At 35.4% G+C, this 23,984-nt stretch overlaps 5 protein-coding genes across 5 annotated transcripts; 2 read left to right on the plus strand and 3 right to left on the minus strand.

Moving 5' to 3' along the window:
• Nucleotides 1–1,927: 1,927 nt before the first annotated feature.
• LOC105964010 (uncharacterized) lies at nt 1,928–3,418 on the minus strand. The gene is made up of 2 exons (XM_088815075.1): nt 2,302–3,418; nt 1,928–2,223 (listed from the first exon to the last, which is right to left on the minus strand). Exons 1-2 carry the CDS (start codon nt 3,416–3,418, stop codon nt 1,928–1,930), a joined length of 1,413 nt encoding a protein of 470 aa, XP_088671201.1.
• Nucleotides 3,419–4,462: 1,044 nt separating this feature from the next.
• LOC105963938 (ATPase, F1 complex, OSCP/delta subunit protein) lies at nt 4,463–5,559 on the minus strand. The gene has a single exon (XM_012988435.2). The coding sequence runs from the start codon at nt 5,328–5,330 to the stop codon at nt 4,605–4,607; it is 726 nt and encodes a 241-aa protein (XP_012843889.2). The 5' UTR covers nt 5,331–5,559; the 3' UTR covers nt 4,463–4,604.
• Nucleotides 5,560–7,002: 1,443 nt separating this feature from the next.
• Nucleotides 7,003–7,871, plus strand: LOC105964011 (ras-related protein RABA3). The gene has a single exon (XM_088815087.1). It carries the CDS (start codon nt 7,183–7,185, stop codon nt 7,648–7,650), a length of 468 nt encoding a protein of 155 aa, XP_088671213.1. The 5' UTR covers nt 7,003–7,182; the 3' UTR covers nt 7,651–7,871.
• A 6,818-nt stretch (nt 7,872–14,689) lies between these two features.
• Nucleotides 14,690–17,012, plus strand: LOC105963939 (NAD-dependent protein deacetylase HST1-like protein). Its single transcript, XM_012988436.2, has 5 exons — nt 14,690–14,735; nt 14,925–14,961; nt 15,116–15,810; nt 15,926–16,057; nt 16,736–17,012. Exons 1-4 carry the CDS (start codon nt 14,730–14,732, stop codon nt 16,043–16,045), a joined length of 858 nt encoding a protein of 285 aa, XP_012843890.2. The 5' UTR covers nt 14,690–14,729; the 3' UTR covers nt 16,046–16,057; nt 16,736–17,012.
• A 3,725-nt stretch (nt 17,013–20,737) lies between these two features.
• On the minus strand, nt 20,738–23,221 carry LOC105964060 (cytochrome P450 78A3). Its single transcript, XM_012988556.2, has 2 exons — nt 22,113–23,221; nt 20,738–21,710 (listed from the first exon to the last, which is right to left on the minus strand). Exons 1-2 carry the CDS (start codon nt 23,091–23,093, stop codon nt 21,048–21,050), a joined length of 1,644 nt encoding a protein of 547 aa, XP_012844010.2. The 5' UTR covers nt 23,094–23,221; the 3' UTR covers nt 20,738–21,047.
• Between the last annotated feature and the right edge of the window lie 763 nt (nt 23,222–23,984).

Genomic DNA, 23,984 nt, shown 5'->3' on the forward strand with positions numbered 1-23,984 from the left:
AGTAACTCGTTAGGACTATATCTATGCTGCTTGCATGGGATAAGAGATATAGAATGCCAAATGAAATATTTTGTTATAACGAACGAAAAACGATTGTTTTATTACAAGATAAAAGGAAAGACCACAGCCACAAGTTGGCTTGTTGGTCAGCTACTCCAACAATCTCCCACTTGATCTAAAGCCAACTACTCATAAATCTAAGTCCCATTGACTCTGAATGTTTCTCGTGGACTGATCCTGACAATGGCTTGGTGAAGGGATCTGCAATATTGTCCTCCGAGGTGACTCTGTCTTGCTTGACTTCACCTCTCTCTATGATCTCTCGGATCACATGGTATTTTCTCAACACGTGCTTCGACTTCTGATGAGCTCTTGGTTCCTTAGCTTGCGCTACGGCTCCGTTGTTATCGCGGTACAGCCGTACTGGATCGCTAGCGTTCGGAAATACACCCAACTCTTGGATGAATTTCCTAATCCATGACCCTTCCTTTGAAGCATCTGATGCTGCTATATATTCAGTCTCGGTGGTGGAATCAGCCGTGGTGCCTTGTTTGGAACTCTTCCAACACACGACACCCCCGTTGACTTTGAATATATACCCCGAGTTTGACTTCGAGTCATCCACGTCCGATTGAAAACTAGAATCCGTGAAGCCTTCTAATTTCAACTCGGTATCCCCATAGACCAAAAATAAATCTCGAGTTCTTCGCAAGTACTTGAGAATGTCCTTCACAGCCTTCCAATGGGCTGGGCCGGGGTCGGACTGATATCTGCTTGTGACGCTCACAGCATACGCAATATCAGGTCGTGTACACAGCATGCCATACATTATGCTTCCTATAGCGGATGCATAAGGTGTCCTTTTCATCTCCTCGATTTCCATTTGCGTTTGAGGATGCATGGATTTCGAGAGACGAACCCCATGGGACATTGGCAAGAATCCCTTCTTGGATTCTTCCATGCTAAACCGTTTAAGAACGGTGTCTATGTACATGGATTGGGACAAGCCTAGTAATCTGCTCGATCTATCTCTATAGATCCGTATTCCTAATACGTAGGATGCTTCTCCCAAATCCTTCATCGAGAAATGTGTGGATAACCATACTTTAGTTGACTGCAACATCCCTACATCATTCCCAATGAGTAGTATGCCATCAACATAAAGTACAAGGAAAGTCACTGCACTCCCACTAACCTTCTTGTAGACACAAGGTTCCTCCGGGTTTTTCACAAATTCAAACTCTTTGATAGTTGTGTCGAACCTTTTGTTCCAACTACGGGATGCTTGTTTCAATCCATAAATGGATCGCTGGAGTTTGCAAACCTTTTGCTCATCTCCAGAAGATATGAAGCCTTCCGGCTGCGCCATGTAAATTTCTTCCTCAATGTCCCCATTAAGGAAAGCGGTCTTCACATCCATTTGCCATATCTCGTAGTCATACCACGCAGAGATGCCCAGCAAAATCCTAATGGACTTGAGCATAGCAACTGGAGAGAAGGTTTCCTCATAGTCAACTCCATTGTGCCGCAGGAAGTTGATTAGTTGTCGCTCCGTGGTTGGATCTAGATCGGATCCTATTCGTATGAGCTTGGACGTATCTCTGGGAGTGAGCTCTATGAGCTTAAGCTCTTCAACAGTTGCTAGCTTGATGCTGTCATCTGGTACACTGATAAGGATTTCTTTATTATCTTCAATGATCGCGTTGACCCACTTCCGTTTGTCGGATTTTTGGGTGTCGTCTCCCCTTCCTGACGGTTTAGGCTTCTTGGAAGGTTCTTGTAGGGCCCTTGCATAGCACTCTCGGGCGAGACGTCTATCTCCAAGTACTTCCCCCATTCCGTATGGAGTAGGGAATTTCCACTTCTGATGGTAGGAGGAAGGTACTGATTTGAAGGTATGGATTGCTGGCCTCCCTAGGATGATGTTTTAGGGGGATGGCTTGTCGACGACGAGGAATTTGATTAGCTTGGTGATTCGACAAGGGTCTTCCCCTAAAGAGACGGGCAGCTCCACTTCTCCCATGGACAAAATGCCCTCTCCTGTGAATCCTTTCAGGGGCGTGGAAATGGGACTGAACCGGGCATTATCTATGCCCAGTTGTTTAAAAGCGTGGAGGTACATGATGTCAGCTGAGCTCCCACCGTCCACTAATATCTTCTTGACCAAGAAGTTGGCCACCGTTGTTGTTACTAGCAACGCATCGACATGATCTTCATCTGGACCTTCAAGGTCGGAGGAGTTGAAGACTATGCTATGATCAGGTCTTCGTATTTGATAGATGCGTGCGGATGGAGAAGCACGTTCTTGATTCATGCGTGCTGATCGAGCGAGGGTGCGTCTTGCATTTTGTGAATCGCCACCCGCCGGTCCTCCGGAGATAAAGGAGATGATTCCCCGAGTAGGTTGGTTGTCGTTGTTATCTAGGTCACGTCGGTGACCCCCATCCTCTCGCCTTTGCTGTTGATCTCGATTATTATCTCGGCGTGGAGGATCATCACGGCGCTTATTTCGAGGCTTATCAATGTATTCGCCTAAATGGCCCTGTTTGATCAGCCTCTCAATCGCCACTTTGAGTTGTGCACATTCCTCCGTAGTATGCCCTCTGTCCTTATGGAATCGACAATAACGATCCGACTTTTCTCGCTTTGCATTTGTATGCATAGGACGTGGAGGCTTTGCTAAACCTTTCTGTTCTATCACGTGAAGGATTTCAGTGAGGCGAGCGTTTAGCGGAGTGAACCTATTGTAGGAGGAAGAGGGTTGGCCTTGAGGTGGAAGTGGTGGACGTCGATCATCGCGCCTCCTGTTGTCCTGATAGTCATCTTTCCTTTTCCTTTTAGGAGGAGCATGGGTAGAGGCTTCCTCTATCCGGACGTATTTTTCGGCTCGATTCAGCAACTCTTCTAGGTTACCCGGGGGTCTTCCGGCGATAGATTCTTTGAATCTACCTGGTTTCAAGTTCTGCTGCATAATCCCGGAGAGCATGTCTTGCCCTACACTGGGGTCTTCATGGACGGCTTCTACAAAACGCTTAATGTAGTTACGGAGCGTTTCGTTATCTCTCTGTACTACAGAGAAAAGATGAGCTGGGGTCTTGGCATATTGTTTGTTGATGGCGAATTGGTTGGTGAACCGGGTTGATAACCGAGCGAAGGTGTCAATCGACCCTATGGGTAGAGAGTTGAACCAATTCATTGTCCTCTTGGAGAGAGTGGTGTGGAACATTTTACACATCGCAGCATCCATCGGGCCATATAAATCCGCCATGGCACTGAATTTCTCTATATGCTCCTGTGGGTCGGTGGTCCCTTCAAATTGAGGTAACCCCAAGATCTTTACTCCTTGAGGTAACACTTCGTTGAGAATGTCTATGGTGAAGGGACTGCGTCTTGTTGGGACAGGCATTCTTTCACCCATTGGATTATTTGGTTGGGGGAAAATATTTTGGCTACATTCTGCTGTTTACCTCGCCTTCTCCCTCATTAAAGAGAGGGACTCTCTGTGGTGACACATTCCCCCGTGGGGGTGGGCGCTGACGCTGCTGTCTGGGCTGTGCCCCTCTGTGATTAGTAGATAGCTGCACTCAGGACCGTGGGTCCGAGGTAGAGGATGAGATACTTATTTGATTCTGAATTGGCGGTGGGGCCACAGGTGGCACTATAGGTGGAGCTGGCGCTGGTATCGCATTGGGAGCGTTTGCTCCCATCGTGGCGATATATTGAGTTACGGCCTCCGTAGCGGCGCGAGTTGAGGCTTCTGCTATCATGCGTTGGAGTGCGTCCTCGGTTATTTTAACCGTTCGAGGAGCAGGGAGTGGTGGATCGGCGAGTGGTGGGTCCCGAGGAGGGATTACCTGAACCTCGCGAGGTGGATCTGCAGCACGTGGAGGAAGTGGCTCCACGGCACGTGAAGGAGTTGGCTCTGCGGCGCGTGGAGAAGGTGGCATGTCAGATCCTCCACGGACTGGGAGGTTATTAGCTGTGTCATTTTCTCTCCGAGCTGACGTCTCAGGAGGATCTTGTTGGCTACGTGATCTGGTTTGCATCGTTCCCACAGACGGCGCCAAAATGATGATGCTAAAATATAGCTCACCGGAGTAGTATAGAAAACGAACTGGGAGAGCAAAGCTGATCAGTAGCTAGTCAACTCGATGATCCTGAGGTCCCTGCGAAATAAGTACACGTGAACTAAGCCAGGGGTTGATCCGGCGGAAACCCCTCCGACGCTCAAGTCAGATGTACAGATCGTAGAGATAGTGGAGAGAATAAAACTCGAGATTGATTGTGAATAATTAGAACGTACCTTTAGAAATGAGCAAAACCTCTATCTATATGTCGTTGATTGGGTTAAGCTTATTCTATTGGGCTCAAGCCTTACTTTAAAGGTGTTTGTGCTTTCGTGTAGTGGGCCTAATTAGTAGATGAATTCGAGGGCCCATTTAGGTATATCATTAGACATATATCTGAAAAATGTGTACAGATGATTCATTAATTATTAATACATGGATAAAACAGGAAACATCATCATTAATATTACTAAATAGTATTCGGACATCAATTCGTAATAAAAAACGTAACGTAACGTTGTTGATCTGCAGAGATATTCAACATGTAATCACCATAACCTTGTCAGCCCCAGTAATCTTCGCAATTCCCAATATTTGATTCTCCTCCATTAATTTCATCCCAGCTGGAATCAAAACCACTTGATGATCATTACTGCTCAGTTCATCGTACATCCTCTGAAATTCCAACAACACATCCTTAACCATTTCTACCTTATTTTTCTCAACCAACAACTTCACCAACTTCCCCAAATGCTTGTAATAAAACTTTCCCTTTTTCATTATCTCTTTCAATATTTCTCCCTTTTCTTTCTTTCCCACATTAGGGTTTTCGATTATACAGCTCATGAGTTGTTCGTTGGAGAGCCATTTCGACAGCTTTTTCACGTCCTTTTTTGCCAATTCAAGCACGTTTTGGGCACGTGCTGCGTCTAACAGTGCTACTGCGTACCCTGTGGAGGCTTTTTTATGGTGGAATTCTTCTGCTTTTGAACCAGCAGATTGTTTTACTACTGGTGAAGACGAAGCATTATTCAGAAATGGCAGCTGATTATTACTAGTAGACAAGTTGTTGTTGTTGTGATTGTGAGTAAAAGCAGGAGTACTGGTTTTATAATTGTTTGGTTGTTTGGAAGAAATTATTAAGTGGCCGGCTGGATGTTGGTGGTTGAAATGGTGGTGGAGTTGATGAGATTTGTGGCGGAGGGTGGTGGCGGCGGCGGTGGGGATCTTCAAGCTGGATACGGAGCCTGATAAAGTATCCATTTTGGTTATCTATGGATAGGGTAGGATCCGATAAATGAATGAAAGGGTCAAAAGATTTGGATTTCCTTTTTTTTTTTTTTTTTATTATTATTAATTTGGGAGGTTGTGATGTGATGAGATTTAGGATAGAAATTGACCACAACAACTGAAAGGTCCATTGACTAGAAGCCACGTGTACTACTACGCATGGCTGATGACAATTTATTATGTTAAATAAATAAAATTTTGATTGGCAGGAAACAACAAGAGTATGAAAATGTATTTGATTTGTGGATTTGGATTTTGAGGAAAACATTTTGAATGAGCTTCTTATTAACCAAGTTTAAATTGAGAGCTAATAATTAATTAATAGGATGGATTGGAAATTGTGGAGAAATAGACAAAAATGGGCTATTAATTTGTTTATGGATCCAATCTGAAAAGGCCCAAATAAGACCATGTCCCAGTCCTCCCGCCAAATTCAGCACATCTACAGCCCATTTATTTAGTAACAAATGAGAAGAATAAACCCCATATATATAGAACCCACACCTGCAAATTCTCCCAATTTTACCCCTATCCAGTTTTACTCTCTAGTCACAAAAAAAAGAAAAAACTGAAATTTTAATTTGTCTTTAATGTAACTATTATAATACTTATTATATGATTCTGAAATAACCAATTTTATGAAGAAAAAAAAAGCCAAGCAAAAAGTGTAAAAAGGATATCCATTTCACAAACAGTAATAAATGAATAATGGAACAGAGATAATCCAACAAGGATGCTATTATATATTACATTGATGATGCATGTTCTCCGCAACCAACAGTTAGTTCCGAATAACATATATATTTTGAAAATTTATAATGCTTATAAAATGATGTAAATATATTATAATAATAATTATTATGGATATAGCTAGTGATTCAATCAAATATGTACATACATCATAAAACGTCCTTATAACTCCTAACCAAAATGCCATTGAATGCCAGATGTTATGGCACATGAGTGGAACAAACAAACCCAACATTATATTAATTATTATATATATACATGCATACAAGAATAATTATATTACAATATTGTTAGTAAATCCCAAAATAATTATATACGAATTCAATTTCTGGTGACTAGGAAGCTTACCAATCTTGTCCCTTCCAATAAATGAAATCAACATTTATTTTGGAAGGAGTATGTATGTACATTACCCCCTAGGCCAACTTTCAACGTCACCATCAACCTATTCAATCTTGATATTATTGAAAAACTAATTTTGTTTGCTTTCTCTTCAAAATAATTAAATGCATTTACAATATTTTCAGTGGGTTATTCTCTAAATTATAAACAATATTTGTCCACTTTATAATAATATTTGATGAATTAAGAGCGTTATTTCCAATATCTTAATAACAGGGGGGGCATTTGCAAATTATTGTGCATTTGAAAGTAGTATAAAGTGAAAATAATAATGAATATTTGGATTACATGCGAAACTCAATAGCTAAATTTTAAAATTAAATTAGTGTGAAAAGGAAAAAACAAAAGAAAATGTTAAAATAATCAACTGGTTTCCCACTTTTGACCTAATTTGACTTTTTTTCCAGTGAGCAAAAACGATGGGAGTTGTTCAAATATTTATTTATTGCGTAAATTTTGTTTTGAAATGGTGTTAATAGTATTACAAGTGAAAATGAAAACTCCATCTGCATGACACGCGCGCACACAGTGAACGCATTAAAACAAAGAGAGTTTGTGTAGGTGTGTGTGTTGCCAGGTTTTCTGCCTTATTTAACCACAACCCTAATCAATGTAATTCAGACAAAGCTGAATTAAAAAATATATAGAAGAACCATTGGAAAGAAAGAAAAAGATGAAGCAAGAAATGAACGGCGGCGAAAACGAAGCAGAGAAGATAAGCTACGTGTTCAAAGTGGTGGTGATCGGAGACTCGGCGGTGGGAAAGACACAGCTTCTGTCGAGGTTCGCAAAGAACGAGTTCTGTCTGGACTCTAAATCAACCATCGGAGTAGAGTTTCAGACAAGGACAGTCACCATCAACTCCAAACTTATTGAGTTTGCGGAGAAGCAAGGGCTGTGTTTCTTCGAAACATCTGCGCTGAGTGGGGATAATGTTGAAACAGCTTTCTATAATCTGCTTCACCAAATTCACACTACTGTGGTGTCCAAAAGAAGGGCATTATTGGACATTAGCACCAATAATATTGTGAAGCCTCATCTAATCATGACTAGTAGTAGTACTAGTACTATTACAGGGTTGAAAATTGATGATGATTTTGAAATTAGTGAGATGAAGAAGATATCCACCTGTTCTTGCTGATATTGGATCATCATCATCATCATCTTAGTAATTATCTGCATTTTTCAGATTTCTCTATTGTACTGTTTGCTTATAATTAATAACAAGTGTGTTGTATATTATTATAAATTACTACCTAAAAACAAGAAAAGAGTATATAGTGATGGGGTTGATTAATATTAATATATGATGGGACAATGCATTATTATTATATTATTTGTTGCAGGAAATGATTTTAATGAAGAATTTAACACATGGCCACCCACGAGGTTGTATCATTATCCATCCAACCATCCGTATTGAATTCATTAGTTTACATACAGCAGCCATTAAGAACAATGAAAAGTATTCCCCAAGTTGCTCATTATTAATCTACATATGTATTTTTTTTTATAAGAAATTAAACAAAATGATATATATATATATATATTATTCTGTTTATCACCGGCGGGCGGATCATTAGGTAATCTTGATCCAGCGCGATGCATGTTGAACATCCGCAGTCCGTAGAGGTACAACTTCCTTCCGGAGAACATTAGGCAACAAGGCTTCCTAGTTCCACCAGATAAAGGTGCAGTTCGGCCCATCCAAGTCTCTTTAATAAAATATAATATCAAGGCCCACTCAATCAGTCAGTCAGCCCAATACATTTATTTGCTTAATCGTCACTCGCGTCAACCCTAATAATATTTAATTTTCCTTTTATTTTTCATATTAACTAGTATTGCTCCCCCGTGCGATGCACGGGTGATATTCCAAAAGTCTAAAAAATAATAACTTCAACACATGACATTAAAATGAGCATATTTGAAGAAAATATTAAGTCAAAAGTCATATATGTTTTAAAGAGGAAAACAAAGTTACAAAGATGTCATTAGCGATTTCGTAGAAATATAAAAAGTTATATATATTTTTTTAGAAAGATGTCATTGACAAAAAAAAGGGGAATAACAAATAGAGCAAGAAAAATTAATAATTAGAAAAATAAAAATAGTTAAAAAAAATGTAAGAGAAATAAAAATTACAACTGAATAACAAAGAATGTTTGAAAAAAATAAAAATAAAGGAATTCAAAAATTTGAAGGTAAAGAAACTGTGGAAATAAAGAAATTCTGAAAGTAAAACATGAAAAAGTAGTGAAAATCGAGTATTAGTGAAAACACGAAAACTTGAAAGGTGTAGAGACAGCTGAGGAGAACGGCAAGATTCATAGACTCAAGTGTTTGAAATGCTTCTTTGAAGCAAAATTTGTATGGGTTGTCTAGCAAAACGTTAACACATTTAAACTAATAGGAAAAAAAGGCAATAAATTAGCAAAGTAACGATACATTAGCAAAGTAAAGAGTTGTTGTGTATTGTTCGGGCGAATCTTACTGTGTGCGAGACTTTTTATTGTTTTTTTCAGAGCCGAAATCTTTCAATAGTTGTAGAAATAACAAATTGATTCAGTTGCAGGTCTGAAAATTAAAATCAGAAAAATATTTATAATGTAAAACCCAAAGAATTTAATATCATCGTATCAGAGTAAGAAAAACACATCAAATGTTATATAAGCAAATAGTTATTCGGACATCGATCATAATATAATTCTGCTTACTATCTAGCAGAGTCTAAACTTTTACACAATCTTTCATAGTAACAAAACATAGTTTATGAGTCGTATGCGCTTAACACAAAATAAAACTGTGTAAGATAAATAAAACCAAAAATAAATGACTGTATGAAACCACATCGAGGAAACTTATGATAGAAAACAAATATTAGTAAGAATATTCACAACTCAATAATAAAATAATCATGGAAAATAAAACCACTCGAGAGATAAGTGATGTAGATATGCTATAGTATCTAGCAAGTAATAAGAAGTTAATAAGGACAATATTTAAAATTATCGAGCAACACCTGCTTTCATTTTCAGGTATTAGTGAATAGATTTCCAAGAGAGATAACACAATAAAACTCCATAGTAATCCTTTAAACAAAAACATTGTAATTCTTCTCCAAAAAAAATCATCTAAACTCGTAAACATGAAAAAACTTACCATAAATATATAAAATATATCTGATAAAACCCAAAAAAAAATGCGCCTAAGAATTCGCGACACCCTCTGTAAAAGAACAAAACTCGGATTATGCAGAGCAATATAATTCAAATGGCAGAGTACATAAAATAAATTTGAGAATAACTCGCAATACTGTAGGATTTTTTAAAAAGACAGGAGAGGCGAAAATATATTTCCCAACCATCTACCTAAAAAAAATTGGTGATTCCGTGACCACTTTTAACCCATGATAAGTAAGTTCAAATCTATTCTTCCTTGTTGGCAGCCTAACCGCTCTTCTTGTTGTGGTTCCTCAAAAACTTAGGGTCCATCTCTTTGGTGGAGTTGCTGCAATAGTGTTTTATTAGTCTTGATTTCAACAAAAATATGTACCTTAAAGCCATAACAAATTAGTTTATTTTTTTGAAAAAAAAAAAGAGAAGAGAAGCATACAACCTTTTCCAACGAAAATATATTAGAACTGAAAAATCAAAATATATGAAATATGAAGGACAAATTTATTAGAATAATTTTCAAAAACCATTTATTTATACTACTGATAAAACACGAACCAAATTTTATCTTCTTAATCATAAAATTCATCATCCAATTATGATAATGTAGTTCAAAGAATCAAACACAACCCTTAAAACACATTAAAAATGTTAGAAACAAAGATTGAAACTTCTAGAAAACCACCATTTCGGAACAATACTTAAACTATGTGATCTATATATAAAAATTAAAATTAGTAAAACAAAATAGATACCAGCCCATGATGTAGCAAGCGACGCAATAGATGTGCAAATCGTAAGCGCCACTTTATGCCTCTTGAATACATACTGCAAAATAATAAACCATAAAAAAATTGTCCAAACAAATTAATGAAAATAAAATCCAGATAATTAAGTCGACCCAAAACTCATTCTAATTATATATAGACATAATGAAACCGAATTTGTAAGTTTCTCACACACGATCGTATGCATGATTTTCTGGAAAGATGGTTATCATATCGTGTGTGTAGAGGTTAAGAACTATCGTGTTTTTGCTGTGGAGGTTTACACGTTGATTTTATTTATTTTTTATTCTTCTTTTTTGCGATATTAATTGGATCAATTTTTTTTAAGGGAAAACTACCACATCTGAAGAGAAGAACGAATAAAAACTATTTCAAAGTAGAGAAACAGAAAACAAATATAATTAATTATATAAAAAAAAACGTGCATAAAAAAATTTCCCATCATGCGATAAAAGAGGAAACGGGAAAATTTTCCTATCGTGCAGAAAAGTATAAAAAATAATTACATAAAAAAAACGTACATAGAAGATGAGTAAAGAAAGGAGAAAATAAAGGGATTTGTTAAAAAAAAAAAAAACTGTCTTTTTAGGTTTCGGGTAAAACCTTTCTTTTATATATAAAGATAATAATAAACATATGCCTAAATTACAATTTAATCATCTTGATTTCGTGGAATGTGCTCTAATTTGTACTAGTTTTGTATAAAAATTTAGTTTCTAATGCACCACAATCTCATATATACAAGAGAAAAACACACATTATGATCATCTTGCTTCAAAATGTAGAATTCGAACGGGATAAAACGGGTACAAAAGTAATAATATTTCATATAATCTCGAATTATAGTTAAGTGCTGATTGTAATTACCCAAACATAAGATATTTTTTAGTAATTTGACGATACCTCATGAGGGGTGGTTGTAATTTAACCTAAAGATATTGTTGATAATAATTATAAACGGATATTTGTAGGAGTTGGAAAAAGGTGTAGAGCAGTTTTCGAATGATGTGATTTGATATAAACCATGGTCAGCACTTTTGGTGGCACATTGACCCCGCCCCCACACTCCCTCCAGCTGTACGCTTTTATCTCAATTTCCACTTTCTATATATACTTCTAATTTTATAATATATATTGGAGAAAGAAAAGGGTACGTAAAAAGCAAGCAAATCATATATTATATTTATATTGGATCGGACAACAGCAAATGCCAATTAATTAATTAATTAATGTTATTATGTTATTATGATTGATATTTCATGGAGAACGAGAATAAAAAGGGTACAATTCCTTGCAACGAAACACAAGATTGTAAAAAGGGTACTAGCTAGTATAGTATGTCACGTTTTAAAGATGAGAGAGTCTTATTGCTCTTTATTTATGTGAATTAACAACCAAATTACTATCATTTTTTATTTGTTTGTGTCTCCTTATTCTGTTATTTTAATTAGTTACATAATAGATCAAATTTATATTTGATTACCTTTTTGGAGCCAGCTAATGAATTTTCATTCAGATATATATAGTTGTTCATTAACATTTGGTTTTATTAGAATTTGAGATATTATTAATGGCGCCGGTTATATGCAAACCCATTTTTTTATTAGTTCAAGACCTCCAATATAAAAATATTAATTTACCGTAGTGGAATTTAAAATCAAATAAAAAATACAAAACATTAAAAAATAAAAAAATCATTTAGTTTATGCAAGACCAAATAAAATACATAAATCTAGAAACCCCTCTTCCTTATTTCACGACTTAAAAATCTCCTCCTTTTTTTTTTTTTTATAAACCCACCAAGAAATTCTACACACTAAAATTATCAAATACATACCAAACATTCACGATGGAACCAGAAAACAATGATATGGTGGTTTACGAGGGTGGAAAACACAATGAAATATGTTTTAATCGTTTATTTTTGCTTTTGAGTTGTTTTTTTTTTTGGGAAAAAAATTCGACGATATCAAAAATCGGTCTGCAAATTCCGATTTTTGTTACTAAAGTCGGTAACCACATTCCGATTTTTTTAATACAAATCGGTGCTTAAAAACCAATTTTTGTAGTACAAATCGGCATGACAACACCGATTTGTTTTTCAATTATCGGTATTGTCATGCCGACTTGTACTACAAAAATTGGTTTTTAAGTACCGATTTTATTATCTGTGTTTTTTAAGATCGTTTTCCCATACTTTCGTGCAGCAACCTAAGGGATTGATGGAGGATTATTCAAATGAATTATCTAACGAATAAATATTTGAGACACAGAAAGCTCTACTCGATTGGGTTAAAGGAGTTGGTAGACGCCACCGAATGGTGATAAACATTTTTGTTTCAAATATTTAAAAAATATCAATTAACCAAATATACAATGTATTATTTAAAAAAAAAATCCGAAAAATATCGGTATCCGAAAACCAATTTTGTACTCAATAATCGACATTAGAACGCCGATTTTGACTTGTAAAGTCGACGTTGTGTCACCGATTTGGTTAACAAAAATCGGCATTATGACGCCGATTTTCATGTACAAAATCGGTCTAGGTAAACCGATTTGGGAAACCAATGAAAAAAAAAAAAAAACCAATTTCAATCTCAATTTTTTTTTCAAAATCGGCCAAAGCATTGCAACCCAACAAGAAATAAACATAGATTAATGTTCATTCATACATATTTATTAAGAATCGATGTTCGATTAATGTTTTTGAATTTACAAACAAAAGTTTAGTAAAAAGGACATCGATGCTCGATTAATGTTTTCGAATTTACAAACAAAAGTTTAGTAAAAAGGACTTGCTTGTTGGTGGTGGTGTGGTGGTTGGTGGTAATGGTGCGGTGGGTGGGTCGCTGGTTATCGCCGGTGCGGTGGAAGTCTCGCTGGTCGGCGTCGCGGCGGTCTAGCAGCGGCAGTCGTGATATTTTCTTTTTGTTTTTGTTTTTTTTTTCTTTTGATTTTTTGCTCTTGAACAAATTAAAAATAGGATCTATTTGTATTTGAGTATTATTTGTGGATAAGAGTATATTTGTCCTCTTTGGTTTTAATGTAATAAAATTAGATTAATTTACGGGCTTGAACTAATAAACTCCTTTATATGAGTTTGAACAAATAAAAAAATGGACTTGCATATAACCGCCGCCATTATTAATTTAAGAAGAGCATGCAAGTGGGGTGCGATGGAGGCTTCAGACCAATCAAAGAAAAGTAACCTATTACAAATGAACACATGAAAGCAAGTAATTGGCTGTGTAAGAATCCAAAACAAACCTACCTACTCATATATATTGGACTCCATCTGTTAATTCTCAATCTAGATATATATACTCCATCTCATTTATTTATTTATTTTTGCATTTTCTTTTAATTTTTGGATTTCTTTTATTCAAGGCTAAACTCAATTAATCAAGTAGCTTTTAGAAAGATCGACTGAATATTGGATATTAAAAAGTAACGCAGTACTGAACCTAAAGCTAAACAGATAAACAAAATTTCATCACTAATTATAAATTAGTTATTGGTGATACGATTAAAGGGGTCTACTTTTCATACTTATTAGGAAATCAAAACCAATAACTGCAGTTGCCGCCCATTCAACTAAATTAACTACTTGTTCATGCATGCAACATCATCAACTGTTTATTTTTTAATTTCCTTCTTGTAATTTGATTTTTATTTTATTTTATTATTTATTCATCTATTATATTTTGTCCGAAAAGAGTTGTGCTGGACATATACAAACTATTCAAATGCAAGCGAACTCGACTTATTTCGAAATATCAAACAAATTAAACCACTAAAATGCATACAAATATATATGTGAACTGTTACTTGACCAATTAAGGTGCATATTACGTATACTTTCATCGGACTACCAGATGTCTATATCAATTTCTTGTAATAACCTAATAGAATTAATCGAAAACCATGTGTGTGTGTATATATCTGTATATATAGATCACGATATATTAATATATTTTGAGAGAGATATGACAGAACATTGAGAGCTAGGTAGGGGGGTAGATATGAGTATGTGAATTGGGATGAATCGAAATATCCAAATAGAGATGCCAAAGGGAATGTCCCTAAAACTAGAGGGGCCTATCCTTAATTAATTGACAATAGGTGCCTACGTGGCAAGCCATGTTAATATGGCCCCCCTCTCCCACCTTTTCTTCTCTTACAACTAACTCCACTTTGATTTTTCATTCAACACACATATTTCAACTTCAATCAAATTAAAACCTCCAAAGAAAATGAAGGCAAGCACATCTTTTATTATATTTTAATTTCTTGGAAACATAAAATAAAGTGCAGTACTAGTACTCTTTAATTTGCATGCACATGCTGTTTCTTATTATTAGGCTTAAGTTTTTACTATACCATTTTTGATTAATCCTATCTTTCTTTTTTTGTTTCCTTCCCTTTATTATAAATATATATATATATAGATCTTCAACTGGGTTCACCGCCGGTTTGTTCATAAAGGTATTAATACTAGCTAGCTACTCTCTTGATCGATCTCATATATTCTTCTTAAATTAATTGATCTCGTTTTATATATAATTGTTTACAAATTACAAAACAATTAGTACTAATAATAATATATGATATATGAATGATTACTTATGTGCATGCATAGATGGATTGGGAGAAAACGGGAAGAAGATTGAGGGTGATGATGAAGGAAACTTTGTGGTGGATGATCATGAAAACAAGAATGGGACGTTTTGTGGTTGGAAAGGAGGTATTTTAACCATTGGAACCTTTGGGTACGACCCAATAATATTGGAAGACGACCGTGATCAGAATCATGAACTAGATGATGATGACGTCATCGCTGCTAGTTTTATTTACGCGCCAAAAGATGATGAACCTCGTCGTCGTCTTGCAGAAAAGGAATTAGAGCAGCAGCAGCTGGGAAATGATCGTCGTCAGATGATCACTGAGAATAATAATTACAAGTTAGACGTGGTTATTACTCATGATTCCGAAGAAGAAGAGCAGCCATTGTTATATGCAGTTTACGATCACCACGATTATTGTGATGAGGGTTTGTTGGAAATGAAAATGGAAGAATCCCAGCCACACGATTTACACACTAATAAAAAGGAGAGAACCACACTTGCAGATTTGTTCTCAGCTGATTCGGAGCTTGACAATATCATTAATATTAATATTAATGAACTGAAGAAAAAAAGGCTGCAGGCGGCTACTATTGTTAACAACATGAAAGAAGCTGATGATCATGTTATCGATAAGATGATGTCGAACATCGACCTTCCATTTGCCAATTATAAGCTTGACAAAGCTCGCCCCATTCACAAACTGCATCGAGTATTACAGCTTAATACTAACTCACTCCAACTTATAATTATCATAATTATTTATATACGTACAATAATATTTGAGTTATTATATATAATATGGGGTTTGAATTATATATGTGTAGTTGATGAGGAGAATGATGAAGAGAAAGATCCATCCTGCAGAGATTAATGGTGGTGGCCTCACTAACTACTCTAAACTTGCCGCCGACTTCACTGAATCTGCTTCACTTCTCTCTTCATAATTAATTAATAAGGTGCCATTTCTTAATCTTTTTTTTTCTTTTTTTCTTTTTTTCTTAATTGAAAATATATATTTTTTTTAAATTAATTATGGGTAAATTTATTTGATCAAGCCTAAATCGTTTGTCCAAATTCAATTGAATTATATGAAGGCAAGGAATATTCTGGAAAAAGTAGGATTACATTATTAATTAAATTAAGATGATATGTATATATATATATATATATATAATTTGATGAATTATGAGTTATTTGCCTCCTATTTCGAGAGCATGACATACATATGAATGTTTGCAACTTATAATTATAGTCTTCATATATATATGTGTGTATGTAAGTGTATGACTATATTCTGTTTGGAAATTCGTGTAGAATTAATATTTATTATTATTTATTTATTGTCCAATCAATAACCGTTAAATTAAAGGGACCTACGTACCACTAATAATGCGCATGCATGCACGATGCTTCCAAATACAAGCATATGTCCATTTTCCAATAATCTTTTTTATTTCACTTTTACATTAATCTTTTCATATGAGTGGCTTAGTTTAAACTTCATTTCTCTGCTGCCATTCTCCATTATTCACTTTTCACTGTCGGAGATTTTTTTTATTGTTTTAATATATTTTATATTGTATACTTTATATATGGCATATTTAATGTTCTGGATATTGTTATTTTGGTTGCAGGTGCAGTGATCATGCATGTGATGCAGCTTGATGAGTAATTAATGCATCTCTCTCTCTCTCTATGTCTTGAAGAAATATCTCTTTCTATCTATATATATATACGTGCATGATTAAGAATTGTTTAAATTTAATATTTAAATTGAAGGTTTGTATTGTTCTAAAAATGAACGCGTTTTCTTGTATTCTTGTTCCATATTTGATGTCTGTGTTTTAATCTGTCATGTACGTACGCAGTCACGGTTTGATTGACGACAATGTTTGTTTTGGCCAACTTAAACTTATGTATATGCCTTTAATTTGCTTTTTCGACTAATTAATTTATCATGATAACCAGTGGCAAAACCATTGATTCCTTTTTTCTTGATCGCTAGCTCGATTGACTTGTTTACCTCTTATCTCTTCTATCTTCCATTTATATGTCTACGAATTGACATCAATATAATCCATGCATGGTAATTAAAGTACTACAATCAATCGTTTCAATTTTGCTTTTGTTAGGTGAAACGTGCATGGGATCATTTTGATGTTACGTTGCTAAATAAATTAAATGGGTATTACTTCACTTTTCCTAGACACTTTTTGAAAGAATTAATTAATGGCCAAAATTTAGTAATAAATAATATAATTAAAACAGACTGTTACGTGAAGTGTGCAGATAACATTTAGTATAACATACAGCGGAATAAAACAAACACAAACTTTAATATCCACAAGTAAATACTTACTTGTGGATCGGAATGCCTTCAAAGACGAAATATTTATATAAACAATATTACAAGAATAACCAAGAAATGAAGTAAACCATTTTCCCCTACTATATATAAAGGTATCTTACATAAATCATTAATCGTAGCTTCTTCAATACCAACTAATTCATATCTAAACTTATAGGCTATACACTCAAAATGAATACTTACAAAAGAGATATATAAAAAATAACTCAAGTCTAGTTTCTTCTTCTCACCAAAATGCTCTCGCTTTTCTCTTCTAAAATCCGCAATGAAAACTGGCAATAATGTGGTGATTTGTATTTATAGACTTCAACACACATACGATCCACTACCTGCACATGAAAATTAATGGGAAAATATATAGATTATTTTCGGTTAACCATCTGGTCTGAAAAAAATAGGAAAGCCGATCGGAACTATGGAATCGGACGTAAGTAACCAGCCCGTTCGGCTGAGATTTGACACGTACGGAAGATATGTCTATTGGGCCTAGTAAGCAAGAAAGTAATGGTGAAGCCCAATTAATTAATACTTTGACTTGAATTTTGTTTAGTGGCTTGCCCGGCCGGCCTAACTTCCTTGGTAATTATTAATGGCTGAAAAGGGGTTAATTATGAATTATGGAACTTTAGTCATTCATATTTTAATCAAATATGAAGTAACAATACATTTAACTCACAGTACGTGTACAAACACAGAGATCTGGACATGAATGTATAGAGATAAATTAGGTATATGTACATTGTACAGTACTATTAGGTATGGATGTATTTAATTTGGCTGGTTCATGAATCTGCCTAATAATTATAATTATTATTATTAATGTTTAATGGATCACAAAAAACACAACTACTACAATTTAATTTGATATCGATGATGTTGGGTTAGCACTAATTAGCAATAAGGCAGCTGAGAAGAAGATGAAGGAATAATTCTCATCATTACAAGTACGTACGTACAACCAATGTGTGTGTGTGTGTGTGTGTGTGTGTATATATATATATAAGAATTAATTAATGTCCTCAACTAGAGCTTAATTATAAGTTATAAGTTTAATGCGTCCCCTAAAAGAGTGGAAGAGCCAACGAAAACGAATTAAATCGATCAAATATGTATATAGTCACATAAATTATATTCCATTAATGCAATTTTGACAGTTTTTTCATTATATTCATGCACACCAATGCAAACTTGTCACAATAATTATAGTAAATTTGGATGTGCCAGATTCTTGGGATATTCCACTTTTATTTATGTGTCACCCCATCACTACATCAATTTACCTAATTAATCATAAAATCAATCTATGCCCAGTGAAAATGATGGGCCAAGACTTGTTTAAAAAAAAAAATGTTTTCCTTCCCGTTAATTTCTTTAAAAGTTGATTCGGTTTCAATTGACTAAGAATTATGATCAAGGGAGGATGTATGAAAATTTAAATAATCAAGTGTTGAAAAGCATGAAAGGGGGCCACATTCAAGTCTTTCTTCTATTACAATTATATATTTATATTTATATATATATATATATATATATATATATATATATATATATATATATATATATATATATATATATATATATAATTTTTTTTGTAGAGAGAGAGAGGTGACTAAGACAGAATAATTGTTTTAATTAAGATTGATTAAGGCCTGCAGAGCCAGTACACGGATGCCTAATTAATCCCTTCTCCCCTGGACACTATACTACATCTTATATCAATTTAATTATATATAGAATTCATTGACTAAGAAATATCATAACAATATCAATTAATCTCTACCACATATCATATATATATATATATATATATATATATATATATATATATATATATATATATATATATATATATATTGTCATTTTGCAAAATCAGATTTAACTTTCTCTAATTAACTGCAAACATATTAATTAAACCCACATTGATCCTCGTTCACACACACACACACACACACACACACACACATGTATAGAGTAATAAAATGACTTTGCGGGGAGTAGTATCTATCGATTGATCGGGCCAATCATACATCAGTTTAAGAAAACAATATACTATATAGTTAACATCTACATGTAGAAAAAAAATATATATATATATGCCTCAATTAAGAAAGAAGAATATTGTAATAATTGTATTTAATTTGTTAGGTAGTTGTACGTGCCAGATAAGTATATGGCAACCACACTTGTAATTAATGAATTAAACATCATTGATTAAAAATTTAACCCCCGGCCACCTCCCCCAATTAGCCAATAATACCTTAAAAAACCCATTAAAACTGGAATGAAACCATCTTAATATGTGTTATATATGTGGGATTTGAATGCTGTCTTTTTGGGGTCGCAATCTGTGTCTAATCTTTAAAGACAAAGCTCCGGGAGAAAGGGGATTATTGAACTTAGCTGCTGGATTAAGATTATAATAATTTTGATTAGTCTATATTATTTTATATATAAATAATTATATATCTCTCCCCGGGTCAAAATATTTGTATAATTAATGAGATCAACAGACAAGAGAAAACGGAAAAGATTTGTTCTTTCATCATCATCACCAATTTAATATAATATAATATAATATAATATAATATAATTATAATGGCGCCCACTGCTGAACCTGTCTTAACTGCTATATATAAATCATTGATTAGTATATTTTACTACCCGATCTCAAGGCTAATACATTAACAACAACCCTGGTTTGGTTTTACTACATTTCTTAGCAGCAACCAGCAAACATGCATGTTGGTAATTAATTATTAATTAATCTTTTTCTTTGATTTAACTATATATTCAACTAGTGTAGTTATTTGCTAATATGAAATAAGAGGATTAATCTTGATTCTTCTTCTCTGTTAAATTACATCTTTATCCCATAAGTTTGGACTTTGAAATCTTTCTGGTTTCCAACTAATTAATTATTAATCCAATATATATAATTCGTACGTGGCCATTGTTATTAATTTAAAACAAAATCTGTTTTATATATGTTATGTTATGCTAATCCATGTAGATTGTCCATAATGAATTCCAGTATCTGTGCACCACGTGGCTGTGTATGGACTTTAAAGAGGGATATATGTTATCAAACAAATTAATTATACATATATATGTTATGGAAGCTCAGTGATGGCAGCAGCTATTAATCATTGTAATCTTTAATGGAGTAACAACTTATAATACTTAATTATGGTCTAAATCAAGTAATAATCATTAATCATCCATAATAATGAATGAAGGAAATCACTAGCTAGCTTACTGGGAACGGACATGTATATATAAACTGATCATATGATCAAACCAAGCATTAATTTTGAATAATACTGTAATTCTTTTACATTGATTATATATATACATATATGTATATAAGTCGATCGAGTAATTCTGCCTTGCTTCTAAATTGTTAACACCAGCAAACACAGATCGAAAACTTACAACAACAGTTTCACATAAAGTAAGACAGACCCACCCACAACCATATTTCTTTTTTTTTTCTAGACATATATATATATATAAGAGATCGATATGATTAGCGCAATTTCTTTTTATCTTTTTTTTTTAATAATAAATAATAATTCCCACTAATAAGTACTGCATGCTAAGAATGAATGAGAAGCCGACGACGACGAGAAGCAACGCCTGGGTCGGACCCTGACAACCAGAGGGTTAGCCATTTCACAAGACAGCCTCAGCATCTCAGACAAGTCAACGCTTTGACCACCACCGACAAATTGAAATTCATGCAAAAGGGTGGCCACCCAGAAGTTGACGGTGCTCATCCCTAATGTTTTACCAGGGCAAGACCTCCGACCCGATCCAAAAGGCGCCAGCCTCAGATCCGACCCTAAAACTGAAATGTCTGAATTTGGGCTTTGGCCCATAAACCTGTCTGGGTTGAAGGTCAATGGGTCAACCCAAACACCAGGATCCCTCATAATGGCCCACATGTTGACCATGGCTGTGGTACCAGCTGGCACGTGATACCCATCCACCGTGGAATCCCTTATCGACAAGCGGGACCACGATAGAAGTGGGCCAGGTGGGTGCAACCTTAACACTTCCTTCACCACTGCCGTTAAGTAGACCAGCTCCGTTAGATCAGACTCCGTCACCGCACGTGACCTTCCGACAACCTTGTCCAGCTCCTCGTGGACCTTGGTTTGAATATCAGGGTGCGACACTAATCTTGCCAATATCCACTCCATCAGAACTGCCACCGTGTCCGTGCCCCTAAATATCATTTCCTGAAAATATAAATTACTTTTAATTCATGAATTAATTAATTAATAAATAAATATGTCATGCCTCCTGATATATGGATGGATGGATGGATAGAGCTAATTAAAAAAGAAATAATTAGTTTCACTAGATAGCAAGCAGGCGGTTGCTTTCAAGCCAAAGTGGTGATATATATGTGTATATACTTTTGAAAATGCTGTTTCTACGGCTAATTATTTGACAGGAGAAATATTCTTGCAACACTAAAAAAAGGAATTCACCTAAAAAAATATTCAACTCTTGAATTAGTAAAAGGGACTGATGATGATGATGATGATGATGAATTGTAGTAATAATAAGTAAGAGTAATAACTAAAACTGAAGGTGACATATATTTTATAATTTTATTTTAGGTTAATTATTCTTACCCAAAGAACGGCGATCATGTCTGAATCCGACAGTCTATCAGCACCCTTGAGAGACAACAAGACATCCACAAAATCAGGGTTGATCTCCCCGGCGCCGTTCGCCGCCTTGTGCTGGGCGATTATCCTTCCCACGAAACGGTTCACCCGCGGCACAATCCGGGAGCACCTGAACCGGATTTTTTGTATGTCTAAATCAGCTAAGAACGACAGGTGGTCCGACCAGTTCAGCTGCCCCAGTAAATCGTAGCCCTGTTCAACCAAATCATTCAACTCCTCGGTCTCCGGGTCCATTGAAACGACGTCGTATTTCCTTCCGAAAACAGAGCACATCATGTTGTTAAGTGAAGCGAGTTTCAGCAAATCCCTCACGCGAATATCGGCGCGTACGTTTGAGGAGAGTGCCGCCACCACCTGGTTCGCTATTTCCACGCGCTGCAGCTCCGAAGCTTTGACTTGTTTGGGGCAGAAGAGGTGCGCGGCGGCGATTTTCCGGAGCGCCGTCCAGTAAACGCCGTAGGGAGCGAATCCGATGGACCTGTTGAACATTAATTTGTAAGCCGATTCTTTGGCCGGACGGTCGGAGAAGGTGGAGCTGTTGAGAATATCTCTGGCAACGTCAGGGTTGCACGTGACGACGGCACGTGTCTGGCCGATGCTGAAAGCCATGAGCCGTTTAGCTCGGCAGGCTTCGGCGGCGGCGGCTATTTTGTGGTGGGCTAGGCCCAGCATGAGGCCCATGCTTCCAGCTATAGGGATTCCATTTGGGCCTGGAATTGGGGGAGAATCCGATGATGACGAGGGCTTACTCCAATGGTGCTTGCCCCAAGCAGGGCCGCCGGGGTGGGCCCAGAAGATTAAGTTGAGGGTCAGGCATGAAAGTAGGAAGAGAAATGCAAAAACGGCAGCGTTTAGGAGAGTGAGAGATTCCCATTTTGAAGCGAGAGCCAAAAGCCAGAGGCTTTCAACCTGTATTTCTGTCATTTCTTTTCAGTGCAAATTGTGTTTTGGTTGAGACGAAGATTAATTAGAGGATGATGAGTGAAATAAATATGGAAAGAATGGGTAGAAAAGGTTTGTTGGTTGGTTGGTTGGTTTTGAGAGAGTGAGACGAGAAATCAAATCCTGGTTTATGAACGTATATATAGAGGGGGAGAATTGCAGTAAATTAATGATGTTAGTGAAAAACTGTAAAAGTGGCCGGGTATCGTATTTACTTATTGTTGGGAATTATTTCTTTTTGATCAGTCTTGATTATCAGATAATTTAAAATTATATATGGCTACTTGTGCCATATATATAATCTTCTATACATAGTATATACTATAAATAGTACCACACCCTCCTCTTGTTACTTGTTTCACAATTTAATGCTTTAAACAATATAATTAATCAAATTCAAATTTAATTTGCTGATCTCATTTCTCAAACTCCTCCGCGAACCTTCTTGTTTCAGACTATACACGTAGCCCGGCCCTGTTTTCTTACTATATATATATCACAGAGAGTTCATTATATTGTCAATTATAAGAAGTTGAAAATAAAATAAGACTATAACTCACAGACAACTGGTCATCATTTGAAATAAAATGTTTGAATGACCACATAATGTCTAATGAAGCCTTGCTGCACTACTACGTGAATTTAATTTTTGGGGTCAAATTAAACTTTTGTAATTAAAACCAACATCATCGATCGGTAATTCATTTCTCTATGTGTCCAGACAGTCCACATGTAACGACCATTAACCATATTTAACAATATAATCCTTGTTGTAATTAATCAAATTAAATAAGTATTCTCATTTGCTCTAAATTAATGAATTAAATTTGAGACTGGTCATTATATAACAAAAAATAGTTGTAAATAACTATC

Source organism: Erythranthe guttata, chromosome 2 (genome assembly GCF_056151865.1).
Source record: "Erythranthe guttata isolate IM_541 chromosome 2, IM_541, whole genome shotgun sequence".
NCBI lineage: Eukaryota > Viridiplantae > Streptophyta > Magnoliopsida > Lamiales > Phrymaceae > Erythranthe > Erythranthe guttata.

What these genes read in the sequence shown, in the direction of transcription:
- LOC105964010 (XM_088815075.1), bottom strand. Translation starts at nt 3,418, where the DNA reads ATGGGTGAAAGAATGCCTGTCCCAACAAGACGCAGTCCCTTCACCATA. An exon ending in AGCACGCATGAATCAAGAAC is followed by an intron (nt 2,224 to 2,301) that starts GTGCTTCTCCAT and finishes CCGACCTTGAAG; the next exon opens with GTCCAGATGAAGATCATGTC.
- LOC105963938 (XM_012988435.2), bottom strand. Translation starts at nt 5,330, where the DNA reads ATGGATACTTTATCAGGCTCCGTATCCAGCTTGAAGATCCCCACCGCC.
- LOC105964011 (XM_088815087.1), top strand. Translation starts at nt 7,183, where the DNA reads ATGAAGCAAGAAATGAACGGCGGCGAAAACGAAGCAGAGAAGATAAGC.
- LOC105963939 (XM_012988436.2), top strand. An exon ending in CCGCCGGTTTGTTCATAAAG is followed by an intron (nt 14,962 to 15,115) that starts GTATTAATACTA and finishes GTGCATGCATAG; the next exon opens with ATGGATTGGGAGAAAACGGG. An exon ending in CCATTCACAAACTGCATCGA is followed by an intron (nt 15,811 to 15,925) that starts GTATTACAGCTT and finishes ATATATGTGTAG; the next exon opens with TTGATGAGGAGAATGATGAA.
- LOC105964060 (XM_012988556.2), bottom strand. Translation starts at nt 23,093, where the DNA reads ATGACAGAAATACAGGTTGAAAGCCTCTGGCTTTTGGCTCTCGCTTCA. An exon ending in ACATGATCGCCGTTCTTTGG is followed by an intron (nt 21,711 to 22,112) that starts GTAAGAATAATT and finishes TTATATTTTCAG; the next exon opens with GAAATGATATTTAGGGGCAC.